This window comes from Lolium rigidum, chromosome 2 (assembly GCF_022539505.1).
Source record: "Lolium rigidum isolate FL_2022 chromosome 2, APGP_CSIRO_Lrig_0.1, whole genome shotgun sequence".
Classification (NCBI taxonomy): Eukaryota; Viridiplantae; Streptophyta; class Magnoliopsida; order Poales; family Poaceae; genus Lolium; species Lolium rigidum.
This window is the reverse complement of record NC_061509.1, coordinates 202,327,767-202,347,735: the sequence shown is the minus strand read 5'-3', so window position 1 is coordinate 202,347,735 and position 19,969 is coordinate 202,327,767. Positions and strand designations below refer to the sequence as shown.

Genomic DNA, 19,969 nt, shown 5'->3' with positions numbered 1-19,969 from the left:
GTGTTGTCACATCAGCGGTCCATCTAACGCTTTTGGTGGAGATATAGTAATGCCACCTTGGTGCACGATCCCGTGTAATCCTCACTGATTTACAGTTTGTGTAGCAACGATAAATTTCAGGTAGTTGAATGATATACATTGCTTAGGTTTCACAAAACTAAGTTAATAGGATGAAATTAGGATAAAACACATGGAATCATAAAGGAAGCAGCACATTCTTATAAACAATCATGGAAATAGAGAAATATATATTACAATAACCAACACTCCAGTTTTATCAGGAGCATTAGAAGTAAGGAAGGAGAAGCAAAAGCAACATATACATAAGCTTGTTGCATCATTCATGGTTTGAGGGTAACTTATTGTTTGCAAAAAATAGCTCATTTTTCAATCTTATTAGTAAGCGTAAGCATAGGCCTCTTAATCTATATTATAAACATGTATTTCATATTTTCCTTCTTTTTATCAACTTTTTTATTTGGAGCCACTTAGATAGGTTTCATGGCCCGACGATGAAATCGTGTGTGTTACACAACGATCCACACACGTGTTCACTCAAAATTGGCGATGTACAAACATATATCATATTTAGTTTAATACTCCCCCGTTCCATAAATATTTCGTAACTTTGTCTAATTAAAATGTATCTAGGTACTTAAATTTAGATAAATGTTTTTATGGGACGATGGAAGTATGTTTTTTCTTCTATTTTTGCTTTCAAAGATGATTACGTTACCACTTTTGTATGCAAGTTTATTTTCTTGAAAGGATCACGTTGTGTTCCATTACAACGACATGCTGAGTGTTGACTAAGTCGCAATTAGAGCGTGTGTGTTGCATCGGTACTAACCAAGCAGTTTGCAAGCATGCTGAATCGAATATGGGTAAATGAGCTTACAGAAGAAAAAGGACAAGCCACGCTCTGTAGCTCTCTCTCTCCAGTCTCCTCCCCACCGCTCTCTATTGAGTGGTCGGCAGCTCACTCCCCACCGCTGCTCTCTCCCAACCACGTGAGGCCGCCCTTTCCCTTCGTCGGCAGGAGACTCACACGCCCCTGCTCTTCTCCGCTCTCCATCCACGCCGCGCTGGCGCTGCTCGGCGCGGGAGCCAAGGGCGACACGCTCGACCAGATCGTCGCCTTCCTCGGCCCCGCTGGCGGCCGCGCCCACGCGTCGCTCGCGTCGCACGTCGCGCTGCCCGTCCTCTCCGACAGCGCCGGCGACGACGGGGAGCCCACGGTGCGGTTCGCCAACGGCGTGTCGGTCGACGACGCGATGCGCCTCAAGGCCGGCTACGCCGCTGTCGTCTCCGAGCACTACCGCTCCCAGACGCGCCCGGCGTCCTTCAAAGCCATGGTGAGTCCCAGTCCGCCCCTGTCGATCGTTGCAGCTTTTTCCCAGGAATTCGCCCCAATGTCTCACAATTAATCTGCTTCATGCCCGAGGAAGCGAGAGCCGAGATCAACCAGTGGTTCGAGAGCGTGACGGCAGGCCGGATCACGGAGCTCGTGCCCCAAGGCACCATCAACAGCTACATGGTGGCTGTCCTCGGGAATGCGATGTAGTTCAAGGGCGCCTGGCGCAGCAAGTTCGACCTTCTACATGCACGCCTTCGGCCACCACGTCCGCGCGGCCTTCATGTCGAGCGGCGAGCGGCAGCCTGCCGTTCCGGCTACAAGGTGCTCAGGCTCCCGCACGCGCTCGGTAGCCGCGGCGGCAAGAGCCGACGGTGATTCTCCTTGTACATCTACCTCCCGAACGAGTGCCATGGCCTGCAGGCCCTGCTGCAGATGCTAGGGTCCCGCCCGGAGCTGCTCGACGACTCCTCGAGCCTCATGACCCAGGTCCCCGTGGGCGCCTTCAAGGTGCCCGTGGTTCGCCTCGTTGAATCTGGTCGCTGAAGTGCCCATGTGGGCGCTCGAGCTCGGCATGCTCGCGGGTGGACGCGGAGGCCCGGGACTCATCTCCACCAGATCAGCGGCCGCAGGCATCCCACATCAGAGGGCTCCACAGAGTCGGCCTCCTCTTCCCGCGGGACACGCTGATAAATCGGAATAAGAGCCGAGGGACGCCGGTGAGGACGCCCGGCTTGGCATATTGGTCGTGTCGCAGGCCTCCCGGGGTGAATCGCCGACGGCCTCCCCACCTTATTGGGTAACTGAATTTATCTTCTGCATGAGTCTTAGAACTGAAATCTGGTTTATATTCGTAGCCCCCAACTCGAACATCAAATTTACTGGTTCCTCGGTGAGTAATTTGCTGCTTTATCTTTTGCAGGTTCCAGGAACATATTGGTCTTGTGATATTCCAAGTCTGTATTTTGGCATGTCTTCTTTGGTTTCACAAACTTGTATGATTCGCCTAAAATGACATGAATCGCATCATTCAAAATGGTAGTGATGAAATGCAGTGACAATTCAAACTTCCTCATAACGTTACTGGGTCTAATTCAGCAAATTAGAAACATGCATGTAATCATAGTATCTAAAAGGAAAACAAGTAGAAGCACCATGTAATACAAGATCTTCCTTGGATTATTTGTTTTATGTGTGATTTCTTGATAAGAAACTCAGGCCCTGAGTTTTAGTGGTAGGTTGGGGCTGTGTCCTTGCATACCCTTTTTCCTACACATATTTTACATTGGGGCTTATTTTTATGAAAAGCTTTCAAAATTTCAGATGAAGTTCTTTCTTCCTAAGAAAGCAAGGTGATTATGATACGCTTGATCGGAGTAAGGGTCAAATCAGAACAATGGAGCAGGTAAATGGTGCGATGGCTAGCTGCCAGGTTTTGAAGTTTCTTGTATGCTACATGACATTTGTCAATTATTTAAAATAGAAGTATACATGATTTTAATCCTAAATCAGTGTACTTTCCTTGAAGGTGTCACACCGAATACATATGATGCTAAACTTACTGGGCCTTGGTTGCGGCAGTGAAGATGTCACACTGAATACATATGATGGCCAACCTGCTGGGTTTTGGCTGCAGCAGTGTGCAACAAAGGTATAACCGAAATCCTAAACCAGTGTACTTTCCTTGAAGGTGTCACATTTCCATGGTCATGGGTTTCAAAAACATGTCAAACAGCAAGGCCTTATCAATACAATGTTTCAAAAAACATGTCAAATGAATAATTCACATATTTGGAAGTATCATCAACAATCAATACATTTATTGATTTACATAAGAAGCAGAACTCGCAAATTATGCAGTTTAGCAAGAAGTCCCTCGCCAAAGAAATTTTGCACAGATGAAAGTAAAAAAATAGCTAACAGAGGAATTGCATGGAGGAAGAAATAGAGCTAGTTCAAATTTACAGTAAGAGTACAACAGTGAACACCACAACCTTCATAGTCCAGAGCATGCGAACGACACAAGAGTAACACCAATGGCCATATCGTAATAAAAAAAAATCCTACACATAATTGGATGAACTTAGTTTTTCTTGGGCTGCAGATCCAACAAACCTTTCTCTGACGGCTGCCTGATTCTGGGAACAATTATAATGAACTTAGTTCAAGCTAGTGCTGCGCGGGGTATACTCTATATACATGTACACAAAAACTGGTTTTCGCAAGGAAGAAGACGGGTCACCTCTTATCCGATGAAGACATGTCAGATGGTTCCGGTGGTTACTTCACATCCCAGGCGAGGGATGGAATGGGCTGGCATGCGAGTTGAGTAAACCATGAAGGAAAAATTCATATTGAGCACATATAACTATGAACAAACATGGATAATATGCAGGCAATTACCTGGCCAGACCGATCTTGAATAGTTTTGCCACATTTTGTGACTTGCAAAAGAACATACTGCTACTATTTTAGTAGGTCTTCCATCCAATATAGCAGGTAAGTAATAGATGCGGCAAAGGTTAAACTTCTCCGTATTGGCTACAATGGAATGTCAAACCAAATAAGTATATACATGCACTTATATATAAAATAACCAAAATATATTTGGGCTCAAAACCCAGGTCAGTTAGAGAAGCCAAATAAAACACAACACAATGGCAAGAAAAGCATAGATTGCATATACTGACCTGAAATGAATAGCCACAACAACTGCATTTAAAGGTGCAAAAAATATTAGGAAGAACAGTTGTTACTTGCTGAAAATATTAGAAATAGTGTGTAATTTAGGAAGATGGAAATAATGCTGGATAAGCATTTGTAACATTTACTTGCTGATTAGAAGCTAAAAATAATTTGTATAGAGAGAAAAATATACAAGGCGAAGCAATGTGTTGTTTTTTGTCAAAAGGGGAGTAAAAGTGATCTCAATGCATGAAATTGTAAGAGATCACCTCACTTATGTCATGTTTGCTAGTCTCTATTCTCCCAGATCTGGCCAATACATGCAAGGACTTCTCAAGGATGAGAATTAAGTGAGATATCCTGGACCAATGAAGTTTGCATGTTGCTTCTCTTTTGATCTTCAGAGAAGTAGAACTTTTTATGTAAATTTTAAACTATATTAGAAAGTGGACGGTGAAAAGGGTGGAATGTCTAGTTTCATGAGCCGGCCCAGCGACGATAATGTGGGGTTCTCTTACATAATGGACTGAGCCACACTCGGCCCATACGTGTTTTATTTATCAACTATGGCTCGTTTTTCTTTTATTTATTTATATTTTTATTATTAGTTCTTCCTGCCTAACCCATTTTCCTCATCACAAGCCTACACCGATAGAGAAAGAAGAGGCATATAGTGAAGGTCATTGGATATTTGGTTCTTCGGATCCTGTCAATTAGACTGAAAGCCACGTTTGGAATCATCCATTTAAGTCAACAATGAGAGCCAACCTGCTGCTAAACGGTATGTTTCTCTTTCCTGAGTAAGAAAAATCATATTTTATTTACATGCACCAGTTGATTGTATCAGTTAACCCAAAATTCTTATTTTTGAGTTCAAGAAAGTAAATGTGATGTTTCCAATTTGATCGCGGATGTTTTTATCTTTGACACAGTTTTCTAATACTCATATCGTCCTATCTCCCTGTAGAATTTACCCTATCCATATCAGCAAGAAATTTGAGCCAAAATACCCCCACCCCCTTCCAGCCTTGCTCTAGTATGGAATTTCTAAATATTTATATGAATCGTGGCATGGTGGTTTGACACGGGATTATCAGTTTCTGAATCCAAATTTACTTATGCATCAAAATCTTTGACATGTACAGTCTATAGCCTATGCAAACCTCTGTTCAATATTACCAATAGCCTCGGACGGAATAGTGGTATATCTGGAAACATCAGTAAATGCAAACTTGCGAGACGTCAATATCCAGGGTACCAAACACAAAACATTAACAGCTAAGAACAGAAGTTATGTATCCGCAGTGCTTGAAGAGCATCACAAAACAAGTTTTCTTCCCATGTAAGCAACCACATATTATTATTGGTATGGTCTATATGGACCTACTACAGTATGCAGTAAAAGGTTTAACATCATTACAATAGTATCATGACGTGGATGCTCCTGCCAGCATTGCAGGCTGGCAATGTGCCATAGACACAACTATTTTTTTTTAATCGAAACGAGTGCAAGTAGTCATAAGAGATGCGTCAAACTTCCTACAATAATAGGGACAATTCTAACTCAAAACATTCAAACCTGAACCCCTGACTTGAAAGTTTTGCCGGCATGTACCGAGAATCCAAAACCACCGACACGGTCGCACACCCGTAAAAATTTCATGTCCAACACATTACCATCACCAAGACACATCAATAATTAGTTTTAATATTTCGATGATTCCGACAAAACATACACAAATTCAGGTTTCAACTGGTTTGCTCAGAAGTAAATATAAATATGGTGGAGCAGTACACCCTGATACACATTTACTCCAATAAATAAATAGAATACAGAGGCAAGAAGTGATTTCATTTTTATTCAAACAAAATGTCCAGTGATATCACCCAGAGTATCTAACAGGGCAACTATGAATTTCTGGGAAGCAATAGCTTCTTAAAACCAAAAGTTATGTATGCCAACTGTGCAATTAAAAAATAAGAATTCAACAGTGGAAACTAACTTGATGCATTAAAATTTACTGGCTAGCAAGACAACATTCAAGAAACTTGACAACTGAAGTGCCCTTTTAGAAGAGAAACCCCAAAACATGGTTCTTACCTATTCTCATCTTGCTTCCATGCCTCAAAGTTACTAAAATTACAACTGAAAACCTTGGAGAAGACACCTAGTTATAGCAGCACAATCATAAATAAGAAAACACGAAAAGGGTTACTTTACTGTCCATACCCAGAAGCAACAATACATGAAGTCGATATGGTAGTTGGTAGATACCTGTATAGAACACACAATAGAGCAGGCAGTGAATGCGGTGAAGGAGATATCGATGATGTGGCAGACTGCCCTATAGCTTCAGCCTATCAATTGGAGAGCAATAGAGATGAAATTAAAATACCTACATCCAAGAAGAAGACATGAACAATACAATTATTTTGCTGAAGAGAAAACATCGATCTCCAAGAGAAGTAAATCGTATTCTCATGAGATTTTCTGTAAACCTAGCTATATACTCTTAGTAAATATATCTCTGCCTTGATCTCAGTTGTTTGAAACAAAAGGTGGAAGAGCTCCACTACATGATAAAATTATAAGAGCATATGGATAATTCTGAGCTTAACCAAAGTACCAAACTGTCTGGATGCCTAAAGTTGCAAAATGAAGTACATACAAAATTCTACAGCTATTTCAGCACTGGTCTCAGCAATGCGCTAGTTTGTAAGGGAAATGCTATGAATCACATAGAACTTTTCTTCCAAGCAGGAGACAAAGGACAGAGACAAAATTTAATCATCCGTATAATAGAGGAAAGCAGCAACACCAAGTTAGATCCTACATAGGAAGCGCAACTCACCTATGTATGCAGGAGGGCGGCAAGGTTCAATTATAGTGGCACCGGCCATATGATGTTGCCACTGGCTTGGGACACACTGCATCGCATAACCATACACAGCTGTTTGAAAAACAATATGTACAAACTGAAAACTTATGTAAAGTTCCATTACAATTGTTTGGTAAAACAAATTAAAGGTTTTGAATCCACTGTGTTCACAAATAAACGTGGAAATGGTAAGTGAATTAAAGCTCTAAAATGATATCCTCTTGTGTACCAAAGGAATCTCAATTATTGATCTATTAAGATCCATCAACAACTATCTGATAAAATAAAGCAATCAAAACCAGCAATGCCCAATACATGTATGTCTTGGAGCACCAAGCAGTTACGGATTTAAGTAAGGTTCAGTAGCTTTTCTGAGAGAGCGAAGTAAGATACATTAGGCGGGGCATGAGGTTGATTTATGTGGCTATTCAATAAATATCAAAGCACAACATATAGGAGCTGATGAACTTTCTCGGTTTGGTAGTAACAAAGAACTCGAAACCATCTAACCTTGTGCCTCTCGAGCATATAGGAGGCTGATGAACTTTCTCGGCCCTATGATTTAGAACTATTGCATCCGAGTGAATACCAAGCCTCGTGAGCTCCACAGACTAACGACACCGCCCATAGGGTCCAAGATCTGATTCCAAACTTTGTGTCATAAGGGTGTATACAAGTAGTCTGAATATGTGAACAACCTCCGCTGACATAAACAAGCACCCAAAAACCCTTTTAGAAGACCATACGGTTGCAAAGTTGGCTTCTCAACCTCCATCACTGCACGACACATAACAAAAACAAGTAAATATAGAACGAAATACAATCCCATAAATAAACTAATGGAATGCTTATGACAAATAATAGGTAAGCATTCCAATGTGGGAACCATAATAGTTGTTTAGTAAAAGACAAGTTACCATGTGGAATAGAGTCTCGCCTTCCAAATCGGATGTGACATTATGTTTGCATTATGGGAAAACTTGTTCAAAGAAGCTACTGCTCTTCCCTTAGAACTTATGAAATAAATCCAGATTTTCCATCCATACCATTAGACCCAATCGCATGGCCATTTTGGGACCATTCATCCCGAGACTTCGTTATTTTTGGCACCATAATTGTCTGCAATAATATCCTCCTCTTCAGCCTGTAAGAAAACTGCTTTTAGGCAAAACAGTAGGCAATTAGCACAAACACAACTGAGCCATCAATAAGAAATGAAATCACTGGACTCTGTCTTCAACCATGTTTAGCTGTATACAAAGACTAAAGCAAAATCAGTAATCTCATGCTGTGAACCAAATAGAAACTAAATCCCTTTTACATGACAAGAAGTCACAAACCAGAGTTTTTTTCCCATTTATCTCATACTCCCAGCTGAATAGTCATTACGAGCTCGCAGTCAGATCTAATATACCCAAAAATAACTACTGGTGAGATTTTGTTTAAAAAAGGCACATGTACTTCACTAATCAACAACTACAATCAGTAGAGGAGATTGATAGATAGATCAAGGCAAGCCATATTGTTTAAGGAGAAAATGACCGGGAAAAGTGGGATTGGCCAGAAGTAATTATGTATATATTGCATAATCACGGAGCCTCCAGCTTATCATCAGTGGCAACATCATTTTTCTCTGCGACCATTTATGGCAGGGCCTTCCCTCTTGACCTCCCAAGCCTTGTAGTCCCAAATCCAATTCAGCTAGAGAAACGATTTGATGTTAAATCATACATACAAATACATAGAGCAAACAATTGAATAAATTACATAGTAAAAATAGCCAGGCAAGGAATTAGCACCACGAAAAATTGGATGTCTCACATACGTGACTCGATCTGACACACAACGGCGGTTCGAGCCATGGCGGCGCTTCTCCCGCCGGCAACCAACCGTTCCCCCAGCCATGGCTAGGTCGCTGTTGAGCCGGGGATGGAGGCGGCCGGTGGACTCCCGTTCTCCTCCCCATGAGCCTCCCGCCGGCGGCCAACCAGCCAGTGGTCTCCGGTGCTCCTCCCCATGGCGGCGGCCGGCGATGGCGGCGGCCGGCCATGACGGCGGCCGGCGGCCTCCCGTGCTCCTTCCCATGGGCCGGCCATTAAGGAGATCTGCTGCGTGAAGCTCGGGTCAGCCATTGCCATTTGTGTCCATGGGAAAGGAGGAAGAAGAGACGTACAGGGAGGAGGAGGGAGAGAGGGAGACGGGAGGAGGAGAGACGGGATTGGGGGAGGGTGAGAGAGGTGGGATTGGGGGAGAGACTGCAGGCGGCTAGGGTTTCTCACTTTGGGGTCCCTTTTTATACTGCTGCGGTGCAAACAATGGACGGCCAAGATCCAGCATCAGGTAAGATCCAACGGATGAGAAGCGCTAAACTCTGTGAGTCCCCCTATGGGGGGCATCGTTTATACCTTTAGACTAGATTTAGATGTGCGCCTTGGCGCACGACCCCGTAGAATTCATATTGATCTACATTTTATATAACGGTGATAAAAAATTAAGTGAGAAAATGGTAATATGTTTTTTAGTTTTTTCTTTCAAGGAAACGCAAGAGATTTTGCGTTCGATTTCATTGAATAGGAAGAAGACATCAGGGGAACACACACGATACACACACATACACGATCGTCCTCACCAAGCGAATACAACTTGGTAAGGAGGTGCCCTCGACTATAGACCATAACAACAATAGGCTCCTGCTCGCATGCACGGCGTCCTCCACCAGCGGAGGATCGGTGGAAGGATATTAGAACGGGGGGGTGCACGGTCGTGGCCCGTCCAGCCCAGGTCGGGCCAGAGCGTTGCCGCCAACCTCTCGCGCAGCTGGCACCGCGCCACAACGCCTTCCAACGCTCTGAATCAATGCTTCCACTCCGACTCGCCGAGGTCACGTGACCCAGAAGGCGATGCTTCTTCGCACGAAGGAGCCCTGCCAGGGTGCGCGCACGCCCTCACCGCCTTTGGCGGTCGGGCGACACCGGTACCGACGGCCAGGGATGCAAGTTGAGCGGTGGCTTTTTTTCACCAATGAAATTGAACACTAAGAATGGATAGTAGGATGGCTCAAATCCAATTCGTTTGTTAGTGAGATTGTCTATGGAGTAATAATGCACATGAGAAACGGAAATCCTAATTCTTGCAAAAATAGCAGAGCAGAGATATTATTTTGATTCATTCGGCTGCTGTATATAAACTTCAATTTCTACAAAAGGAAAAAAATAATAATGGAATTGAATCAACAAATAATAACAGCTTGTGTGCCTATAATGTATCAGATAGCCAACAACTTTGGCCTCATACAATTTAAATATTTTTTCTCTACACCAGAACAACAATCTCCCAAGATCTCCGGCTGCCGATGTTTAAAGGAATGGCATGACACATGTAGGGAGGCCCCTGGTTTACATAGAAGCATGTGTAGAGCATAAATGAGATGGCTGACTACTCTGCATCCGTTTTGTAAAAGTCATTGGTACTATGTAAGGGCATGAATATATGAGATCACATGATTTTTCTAAACAAAAACTATTCCACATAAGTCGCTATTCAAACATTTCCGAGAATATATATAACATAAACATAAACAAACTCTTACCCAATCTGATGACCTTTCATACCTTCCGAGAATATATATAACATAAGCACAAACAAACTCTTATTCAATCTGATGGCCATAGAAAGATGAATGTTCTGTCAGTTTCAGTGGAACTTTGTTTACTTTCATAGGAAACAAAACCAAATATAGAAATGATGATATATTAGTTGCTCCTCATGCATCATCTTTGGTGGATAATTTTTCCGAAATGCTATCTCAATTTTGGTAAGAATTTTAAAAAAAAACCTCAAGTAACACATCCTGTACAACAATCGATAAAATAGTTGAAATAAAAATATAATAAACAATATTATAGACAAAATGGTCGAAACGAAATGGACCATAATAGCGAAAACACCAGCTCGGCAGATCGCAAAAATCGTACTATCGGTATCTGTCTAATTCTGGTTCATATGGTTCATCGATGACTTGTACAGGCTAAACAAAGTGAAGAACCATTTGCGGATTACCAGGTGGTGCGACGCTGAAATGTGACACATAGAAGTAGCGAATAAGAATATATAACATCACGTGAGGGTGACCAATAAAATTCCCAAGAGATTCACACGTAAATATAGGCAGGGCAGCAACTCGCATACATAGCACAATTGAAATAGGAAAATACATTACAATACTTATTAGCATATGGTTCTGATACATAATACATTACAATAGTAATTAGAATATGGTTCTGATATAACCAAAGTATTTTCTGTAGAGTAAAAGTTATTCTAGAGCATGTCTCTCTAGTAATACTTAATCTGTCCTGGGTTGCTTAGTTTTTCTTTTTCTTTTTCTCTTAGCAGGCTAGATCACAGTGTGGTGTTAAAAGGGGCTACAGCTCCAGTTTTGTTTTTCCAGGATGTGCAAATTAAGGAGAAGCCGTGGACTGCCCATTTTGCAGTCAAATTCTGATTTTCAAGTAAGGAAGCTAAACAGCAAACAACATCTGCATTTTAAGCAACCAAGCAATCATTTGTACTGCAAAGCAAACAGCACCTCAGTACCTTACTACACAGCAAACAACACCCTTGTACTAATCAGACTGAAATCAGTCAAAGAAGCAAAGGTAACCACAGAAAAAACGTCAATAGACTAAAAAAAATCAAGTGGCTCTGCTTGATTTTCCATCACCATAGCTGACAAACATGGTAATAAAAATCATCGGATGTATATAACTACAATACTCAGTTAGTTATCTGATTTGGTATAGCAAGAAACACTTGGATAAATTTTCTTATCTCGGCATGCATTAATAACCGACCAGGTAAAATTGTAGCCTAAGCAAGTAAATAATCTGCGCATATAAAGGAAAAGGAATCAGCTCACATGGTCTGAAAGAAGTGATAAAACCACATGAACCGAAGAGCTGAATATTCTGTGAGTGGCTCAGTACTTGTAATCGTTGATCTATCATCATCATCTGCGAAACAAAATACAAACACAGAAAATTAACTAAGAACCTTATTAACCATGGACTGCAAATAGTAATTATGCATTTCAGAACTAAACTGATGTGTACTTTGGCGCCACAACATAAACTGAACCGAAAGCTAGACATTTGTAGTTGTTGTCGTAGGTCTACAACAAATTGTTTTGTATGAACCATAACCTCACAATTCAGAAATCGCTTGCTACTTTTGTTTACCTTCACTCCAAGTACAACCTGTCTCAGCTATCTAGCAAGGCCACCGGGTAAGCTCCATCCATGGATGCACATCTAGCAAGGGGAGACTGCATTTTAGTACACCTATCTACGGACCATCAACAAACACATTGTTTAGACCCTCTTCCTCAAACCACTGGAATGCAAATGACCAAGAGGACACAATAATACAATCCAAGAAATGGCTAACTGAGAACAACTTATAAGTACTGGACTATGCATGACATTTATCTGATTATTTAGTATGCAGCGAAGCATTAACAGTAAAAACAAAATATTTATTAAGTAAGCGAGCATAAACATTTCATGGATGAATATTCACCTTTAGGTTGCCACGATTTTCATCAAAAACTGGTAGGCACAGATAAAAAAAATCTCCACAAACAAACCTAAAAAAGAGAGAAGTGGAACAAAGTGTTACATATCTAGGCAATCAGGATTTAGCAACATCATAGCCAGTATATAAGATAAATTTATCAAATACATCTGAACAAAATGGAACACTCTGTAAATTGGGAGAGAGCTGCACCATGGCCACGGCTTGGCTGAGCCTCCTTCCACGTTGGTCTCCCATGTCCTTGTGTGGCATCTCTCTTCAGAAAGTGGTGTAGAAGATGAACAAATGATAGGAGAGCAAAAGTTTACACATGCCATTGGACTGATGCAGGGCGTGGATGAAGGAATCTAGCAGATGCGTACCTGAATTTGCCTCTTCTCCCTAATCTCGGTCTGCAGCTGTAGGAGCTGGGTCACACAGCGCCACACTGCCTCATCCGCATCTCCAACCTAGGATGAGCGCGTGCGAGGGAGGTCCTGGCCCCATTGCGTCGAGACGAAGGTGACGGCGACGGGACGCGGATTGAGGATGGGAGCTTGTCCGGACGCCGGGCGCAGCACTCCTTCCGCCGTCGGAGACCCCTTCGCTGCTCACCGATGGGCGCCGCCGTCGCCAAGGCCCGCGCTTGCCGCCGCTGTCGCCCAGGCGTGCGCTTCCTGCCGCCGACGCTCGGTCGCTCCATGTCGCTCCTGCTGCCATGTTTCTCCCCGAATCAGTGGGGAAGTGGGAGAGGAAGGCGAGGATGAAAGACGCCGCCCCGGATCTTGATCCTCGTCGCCTTGGCCGAGCCGGCGCAGCTCGCGGCGTGGCTCCTCCCGGCAACGCGATGATTCGTTGCAGCGGTGAGCGGGGCAGACGGGGCGTGCCATAGCAGGGCTCGCGCCCAAGGCCGACGCCCCGCTCGCGCCTTGCGCGGTGGCCGCGCCCAAGGCGAACCGGAGCCATCAGAGATGAGGTAGAGGGAGGAGTGGGAGGAGAGAGATGGGAGGCGAGGCACAGCGAAGAGGAGTTGCGGCAGGAAACTGCCGCCATGGGCGGATCTCGCGCGGGGATTGGGCGAAAGTGGGCTAGGGACGTGGGGGAGGAAGAGGGGCTGGCGGCGGCCGCCGCCGCACGCGCACGGGAACGGGAGGGGAGGAGACGGCGAGGGGAGAGGAGGGTAACGAGCGACGCGAGAGGCTGGGCCGGGAGGGCTTCATCGACCCATGGATAAAAAACGGGTTCGCGCGAGGGCCTCGTCCTGGACTACTCCACTAGTGAAAAAATGGACGGACAAGATTGCCAGAGGGGTAAGATCCAACGGCCACGAGCAGCTAATCTCTGTGAGGCCCCCTATGGGGGGCATCATATATACCTTTAGATGCATAGCTTTCCTTGATACGCTCGACAAGAGAGGATACGCTGCCGCACCCGTCCAGGAGGCAACCGAGAGGTTGCGACCGGCGACGGCGGTGACCCGAGTCCCAGGTGACGCGCCTCCATTTGTCCCCGTCCGCATCATTCTCTCTGCCCACGTGCACCACCCCGTCGTCTCAAGATCCGATCCTCGCACAAGGACTCGCGACGTGGGCGAGCGAAGCGGATCCGCATGTCGCGCCTCCATCGCCGCCTCCTCGCGCCGTTCCCAGCCCGCACACCCCGGCTCCTGCACCACCGCCTCCGGCCCACGCCCACGAAACCAGCCCCGCGGCCACCCCTCCGCCGTCCCGCGCTCGCTGGCGCCGGCCGCCTAGCGCCTGGGTTCCTATATGCTTTTGTACGCGAGCTCAATCTGCTCTCGCCCCCACGCCGGCTGCCCTGCTTCCCCTGCTCCGGTTCCTGTTGCCGTGGCGGGCGAGCAGGACGCGGGAAGACTCGTTGGAGGCCGCCGGTCACTGGACGAGGTCGCTGCATGAAGGTGTCTCGTCGCCGACGGCTCACGCTGGCGTCGGACGGCCTGACGGCACCAAGGGGATGTCCGTTAAGTGCTGCGGATTCCTCCCCCGATAGTGGACGACGCCTAATCGGATGTTGCTTCGTGCTCCTTTGAGATTCCTTCGATTCAGCGCTCGACGTGATTGAGGCGGATCCTCCACCGGCCCCGGGCTGGTCAATGGTTGGAAGTAGAGAGAGAAGATCTGCCGAGCCGCCGAGGAGCTAGCCAATAACTTCTGGACGGATATTGATTTTACTACGCCAGCATCGCGTTTTTGGGAAAGGTCTTCGGCGGAACCGCCATCGTCTAGCGCAGGTATGTCGTCTGCTTGTGTTTGCAGGGAGGCGGGAATGGAGCGGTCGGCCGGAGGGATCGCAGAAAGGTCAAGGCTGTCGTCTTCTCCGGAGCTGCCCAGGCGGACCCTACCTTCCTCTCCGTTGGGCATGCGGATGGCTCGCTCATACATCTCAAATGTATCTATTTTTCCAAGCACTTTTCTCAAAGATTTGTTCCGAAATCTCACGCTACTTAATAAAACTGGCGAATCTGATGCTATTTTTCGTAAAAGTCTTGTTTTTGTCAGTTTTCGCATGAAATAAAATCGAGAAAAAATACCCTGAAAATTTTCACCAAAAGAGGGGACCTAGGGCTTTGGATAACGAGAGGGAGACACGAGGCCCAAATGAGGCCAGGTGGCGCATCACCTGCATAGGGCGCATCACCAGTGCCAGTTTGGCCCTCGGTCGTCGTCTCGCCTCCCCCATTTCGCGTGGTGCCTTATATACCCTAAAAACTACCCTGTGGAATAACGAAACATTTCGCGAAATAGAGCGTCGCCAAAACCACGATCTTCGTTTCGGGGGTCAAATTGATCATGCTCTCCACCCCGAAGAGAGGGATTTCGCGGGCTTTTTCATCATCACTGCCACCAACGTCATCACCAACAACCATGGGCTCACTCTCCATCACCATGAGTGAGTAGTTTTCTATAGACTTAAGAGGTGGATGGGGTTTGTATGAGATTGGTCACGTAACCATCCATATGTATCGAGATTTAATCGAGGTGTTTGTCTTGAGATATTCATGTATGAGTGTTGGTACACCTTTGCAAGGTTTAATGCTTGTTACTAGTGCCCGAGCGACATGATTTCAGTGTTGAACCTATATTGATTTATCATATATATGAGGTTGGTATCTATTTGGAAGGTGTATTGCTTATTATTATATTGACCCTGTGAACCCCTAAGGTGACAGATAGAAAAAACAAGCGGAATATGTCATAGTTCAAGGATAATTTGTGTTCATGAATCTTAATTCTTTGTTCCGGGTAATTCAAAAAGATAGACCTTAATTTTTTGTAGTTCCAAGTTGACCCCGGTAAAAATGGCAAGCATGATAAAATATGTTATGTAATTTCTCTTTGTTAGTATGCATAGCTATATTTGAAGCACACACCTACACAAACTGAATTAGAGATGGATTGTATGTTTGTTGGATTACATTATATGACCAATATCATTCATACAACACCCCACTACTACCTCATGCCTACTCTTTTAGCCACTAAAAGTTACATAATAATACATCCGGTGAAAACTGGAAATCTGCTACTACTATTTACTATTTTCTTTTTTACTATTTGAATCAACTGCAATAAAATAACAACTTGCTTTGTGAGTTTATTGATATACAGGTGTGGTTAAGAGTGACGTCTCAATTTCTAAAGTCGTATTGATATTTTTGTGTTCTCCTTGAGTCGAACTATACATTTCGGTAATACTTCCCATCGAAGATTTCAACAATCCCCTATACTTGTGGGCATCAAGAAATTTTGTGGCGTCGTTGCCGGAGATCCTAGTTTTATTGGTAAGATCACTTGTTATCATATACTTGCTGCACTTATTTGTTTCTCATCATGGGGAAGAATAAGGAACCTGCTAAGAACAATATTGTGCCATCAACTACAAGGAAATGTAAAGAAGAAGGTATTCCCCAAGCTTGGAGGAGATATTGTGCCCTTGAGAGGAAGTGTCTAGTTCATGGTTTAAAATAGAACCAATTACTTGGCATATTTTATAATGGGCTAACTGAAGGAGGAAGCTAATATTTTCAGACAAGGAATTGTGGAGGAAGCTAAGAAATTGTTGAACACCATCAAGCAGAACTATGAAGATTGGCATATTGAAGAGGAGGTGATCCATAATAGGAGAGGAATTCTTGAATTATCTAATGAAGACGTGAAGGAAGCTTCAATGTCTATTAAAGAAAAAGGCTTTAAAACTTCTCACTTGAAGGAACTTTCTGAAAAGAGTATCAGGCTTCCTATTGATGAACCGTGTTTTCCTATTCAAATACATGTTATATGCTCTGGTAAAGGTAATGAAGAGGTATCACTTCCTACTGAAATATCTTATGTTGATGGTTTAAATAATTCTACTTACGATAAATGGTTTTTTTAAGATGCACAATCCTCTACCTAAGTGCCTACAATTGTACATGCCCGTGCAGACTTGGGAGAACAACAATATGTCAAATGCTAGTCTGGTTTCCTACATCATTATTGGGTCGGAGATATTGTGCTCTTCTCCACGCGTTTCTTCCCAAGGCTTCTAATTTTCTGTTGTCCAAAAGAGCCGATTTTCACCCAACCGTGCCTATTCTGGGCTTACATGGAACACAATGCGGTTGCTCTATTTGTAAGTGTATTTAAACACTATCCCATATCCATATTATTTTCTCTGTAGAATGGCCACATGAGTTTAGGGTTCGGCCGGTGCACTCCACTTCTTAGTAAAATATTCTCCTGAACTAATATACGGCTATTGAATTGTGTGCACTAGTCAATTTATCTAAAAGTATGAATCGTTTATAAATGTGATTCATGTAAACTGAAGTACTTTCTGTCCTACATCAACTCGTGTTATAACGGTTTTGCCTCGACAACCACCTATATAATCTAAGAAAACTGTTCCACCACATTTAATTCATCGTGCTACCGATACGATACAAGTGTTCCTCTTGATTCCCATTGGTGCACCATGCCCCATATGGCAGGTGCATCTGGAGACAGATTCAACCCCCCCCCCCCCCACCCATTCGACATTCCCTATATATCTACGTCCACATTGCTCATGTGATCAAACGTTCGTACAGATAATGTCCAGTGTCAAGAGATAACTTGGCTCATATATGTATCCAAATGCATCGGTTGCTTAGATATAGAAATGACGAAGCTTGTCCAAACTACTGTGCCAAATGGTATTTGAGTTGGATATCTAGATAACTCTCTTTTCAAAATTAAAATCTAGATAAGACTTCAATTTAGTGGAATTTAGAATCACTTAGCTCGGAAGTACATGCTCATATAACTACACCTACTGCAGTTATACTTGTAACATGCACCTAAATCGTATATAGCATTTATGTCTTGGGGCTACTTTGGAGTTTGCATTATTTTTAGAGTATGCCCTACCCCACATTGTTTTCTGTCATTCGCCACTCAAATCACTCGCATAGGTACTTTTCTTTGTAAGATAGACTTATTACATATAAAATTCAACATGAAAGTCAGATGTCAGCCTATTTTTTAAGGTATCAAATTAATTTTCCATGAGATATGTAGGGAGGGCTTGCAATGGCCAATGTCAAGGATTCAAGGTGACATGGCTCATCTGTATCCACATGCAATGAGTTCTTACTGCTTAGATGTATAAACATGCATGGGTTCTGCTAGTCGAGGACATTAGTGAAACTTGGTGACATGAGTACATGAATCAGTGGTCACTGATAAAATTCACGGTGTTTAGTGTTAACAATCAAGATGTACAAGAACAACATAGCATGCATGCACGATAACAGTAAAGAAGAATCGGCAACTTGATATTCTTTGATGACAAAAGCGATTACATCTCAAGTGGTTTGCTCCACTAACTACGTGCTTCGACTAGAATCATGCATGGAGCCCTTTATTAGGAGCATAGTGAAAACCCTAAGAATGAAGAGAAACTTAACTTATGTGAAACAGGAAGAAACTAAAAATGCGTGCTGGGCTCCCGTTCTAGCTCGTTTGGTAAAGGAAATTTAAGGGTATGATCCGCTGCCGGACCCTTGTCCCGTGCCTCCACCGCTGGCAACCCCGCCATTCTCGCTTCCACCTGCACCACCACCGCCACCGGCACCGCTTCCGGCAGCATAGCCTGAACCAGAAGGTCCATCGCTAGCGGTCTGTGCAGCTCCGGAGCCTGCACCAGACCCAACTCCGACGCTTGGCCCTTGAGCAACACCTTTAACTATGCCGCCACCGTTGCCGCTACCCTGTCCATTGGCACTGCCCGAGGTGCCGTCGTTACCGGCATTTCCAGCTCCAGTTCCTTCTCCGCCACCATTTCCACTGTTCCCGCCGCCACCACCGGTACCACCACCAGCGGCATCGGAGTAGCTAACACCACCAGCAGATGGACCTGGTGCTACGATACTCTCACCATTTCCTTCACCACCGCCTGCTCCGGCTCCTTGTCCGCTAGACCCATTGGCGCCAGCACCTTGGCCCTCACCCCCACCACTACCATTAGCATTGGCCTGCCCACTGCCAGTAGAACCACTCGCACCAGAGCCGATGCCACCGCCGGTCCCAGAACCAGATCCTGCTCCGCCGTTTGAACCACCACCGCCACCTTCTCCTCCTCCTCCACCAGCTCCCTTCGCCTGGTTATACTTGTAACCTGAACCTACCAAGGTTTCGCCGTATCCAGTGGCACCACCTTGTCCGCTTCCTCCGCCGTATCCATTTGCACCCGCCCCACCACCACCACCTCCGCCTCCCGACCCTCCTCCTGAGGCGCTGGATGAGCTAGCTAACATACGTGAAGCACTGGTGAAGCCAATGCTCAAGAGGACAACAAAGCTAAGAGCTATAAGCTTAGTGGTAGCAGCCATTGTGAGTGAGCTCGGTGGAGTACCGAGATGAGTTGGATGCTTAGCAGCAGGGTTGCGTGGGTATATATAGCGGTGGTGTGGTGGAGGAGGGCCATGCATGGTGCACCTCGAACGCACGCTTTGGGCTCGATGAGAGGTCACATGCATACCGCTGACTTGCACTGCTAGCATCGATCTTGCAGCTAGACTTCATTAATTTGTTGATCAAATCCTCTTCATATCTTCATGCAGTCACGGTAATGCAGTACCGCTGACTTGCACTCGTTGCGGTCAGCGGTAGAAGGGTCTTGAGTTACTGGCAACTTGGTTTCTCTCTAAATTAGCAAAACTACCCCTGTTGTAAAAAAAAAGAGCAAAACTACTCCTTGCATTATTTTCTCGAGCAAATCCTTGCATATATTTGTTCTGAGGTCAGCTGTAGATGGGTCAGAAGTTACTGACAGCTTGGTTTCTCCCAAAGTCTAACTAATTAGCTGGAGATTCGATCCCTGCCACTGATATATATTTTGGGCAGTAACTTGACATAGGCTGATTATTTATACGTTCTCCCCAACGTGAAGAAACGTGACTTCTCTAATCGATGTTATGACCCTCCGAAGTAATGATCGA

The 19,969-nt window shown here is 44.5% G+C and overlaps 1 protein-coding gene and 3 long non-coding RNA genes across 4 annotated transcripts; 2 read left to right on the top strand and 2 right to left on the bottom strand.

Annotated features, from left to right (window-relative positions):
- Nucleotides 1-1,275: 1,275 nt before the first annotated feature.
- On the top strand, nucleotides 1,276-4,672 carry LOC124692851. The gene is made up of 4 exons (XR_006999712.1): nucleotides 1,276-1,355; nucleotides 2,678-2,759; nucleotides 2,883-3,005; nucleotides 4,332-4,672. It is a non-coding gene; the product is annotated as an uncharacterized LOC124692851 (long non-coding RNA).
- On the top strand, nucleotides 1,367-2,428 carry LOC124692850. The gene is made up of 2 exons (XR_006999711.1): nucleotides 1,367-2,153; nucleotides 2,277-2,428. It is a non-coding gene; the product is annotated as an uncharacterized LOC124692850 (long non-coding RNA).
- LOC124692852 lies at nucleotides 3,477-4,240 on the bottom strand. The gene is made up of 4 exons (XR_006999713.1): nucleotides 4,045-4,240; nucleotides 3,758-3,895; nucleotides 3,597-3,667; nucleotides 3,477-3,492 (listed from the first exon to the last, which is right to left on the bottom strand). It is a non-coding gene; the product is annotated as an uncharacterized LOC124692852 (long non-coding RNA).
- A 13,833-nt stretch (nucleotides 4,673-18,505) lies between the features above and the next one.
- LOC124690475 (putative glycine-rich cell wall structural protein 1) lies at nucleotides 18,506-19,360 on the bottom strand. The gene has a single exon (XM_047223860.1). It carries the CDS (start codon nucleotides 19,358-19,360, stop codon nucleotides 18,506-18,508), a length of 855 nt encoding a protein of 284 aa, XP_047079816.1.
- Between the last annotated feature and the right edge of the window lie 609 nt (nucleotides 19,361-19,969).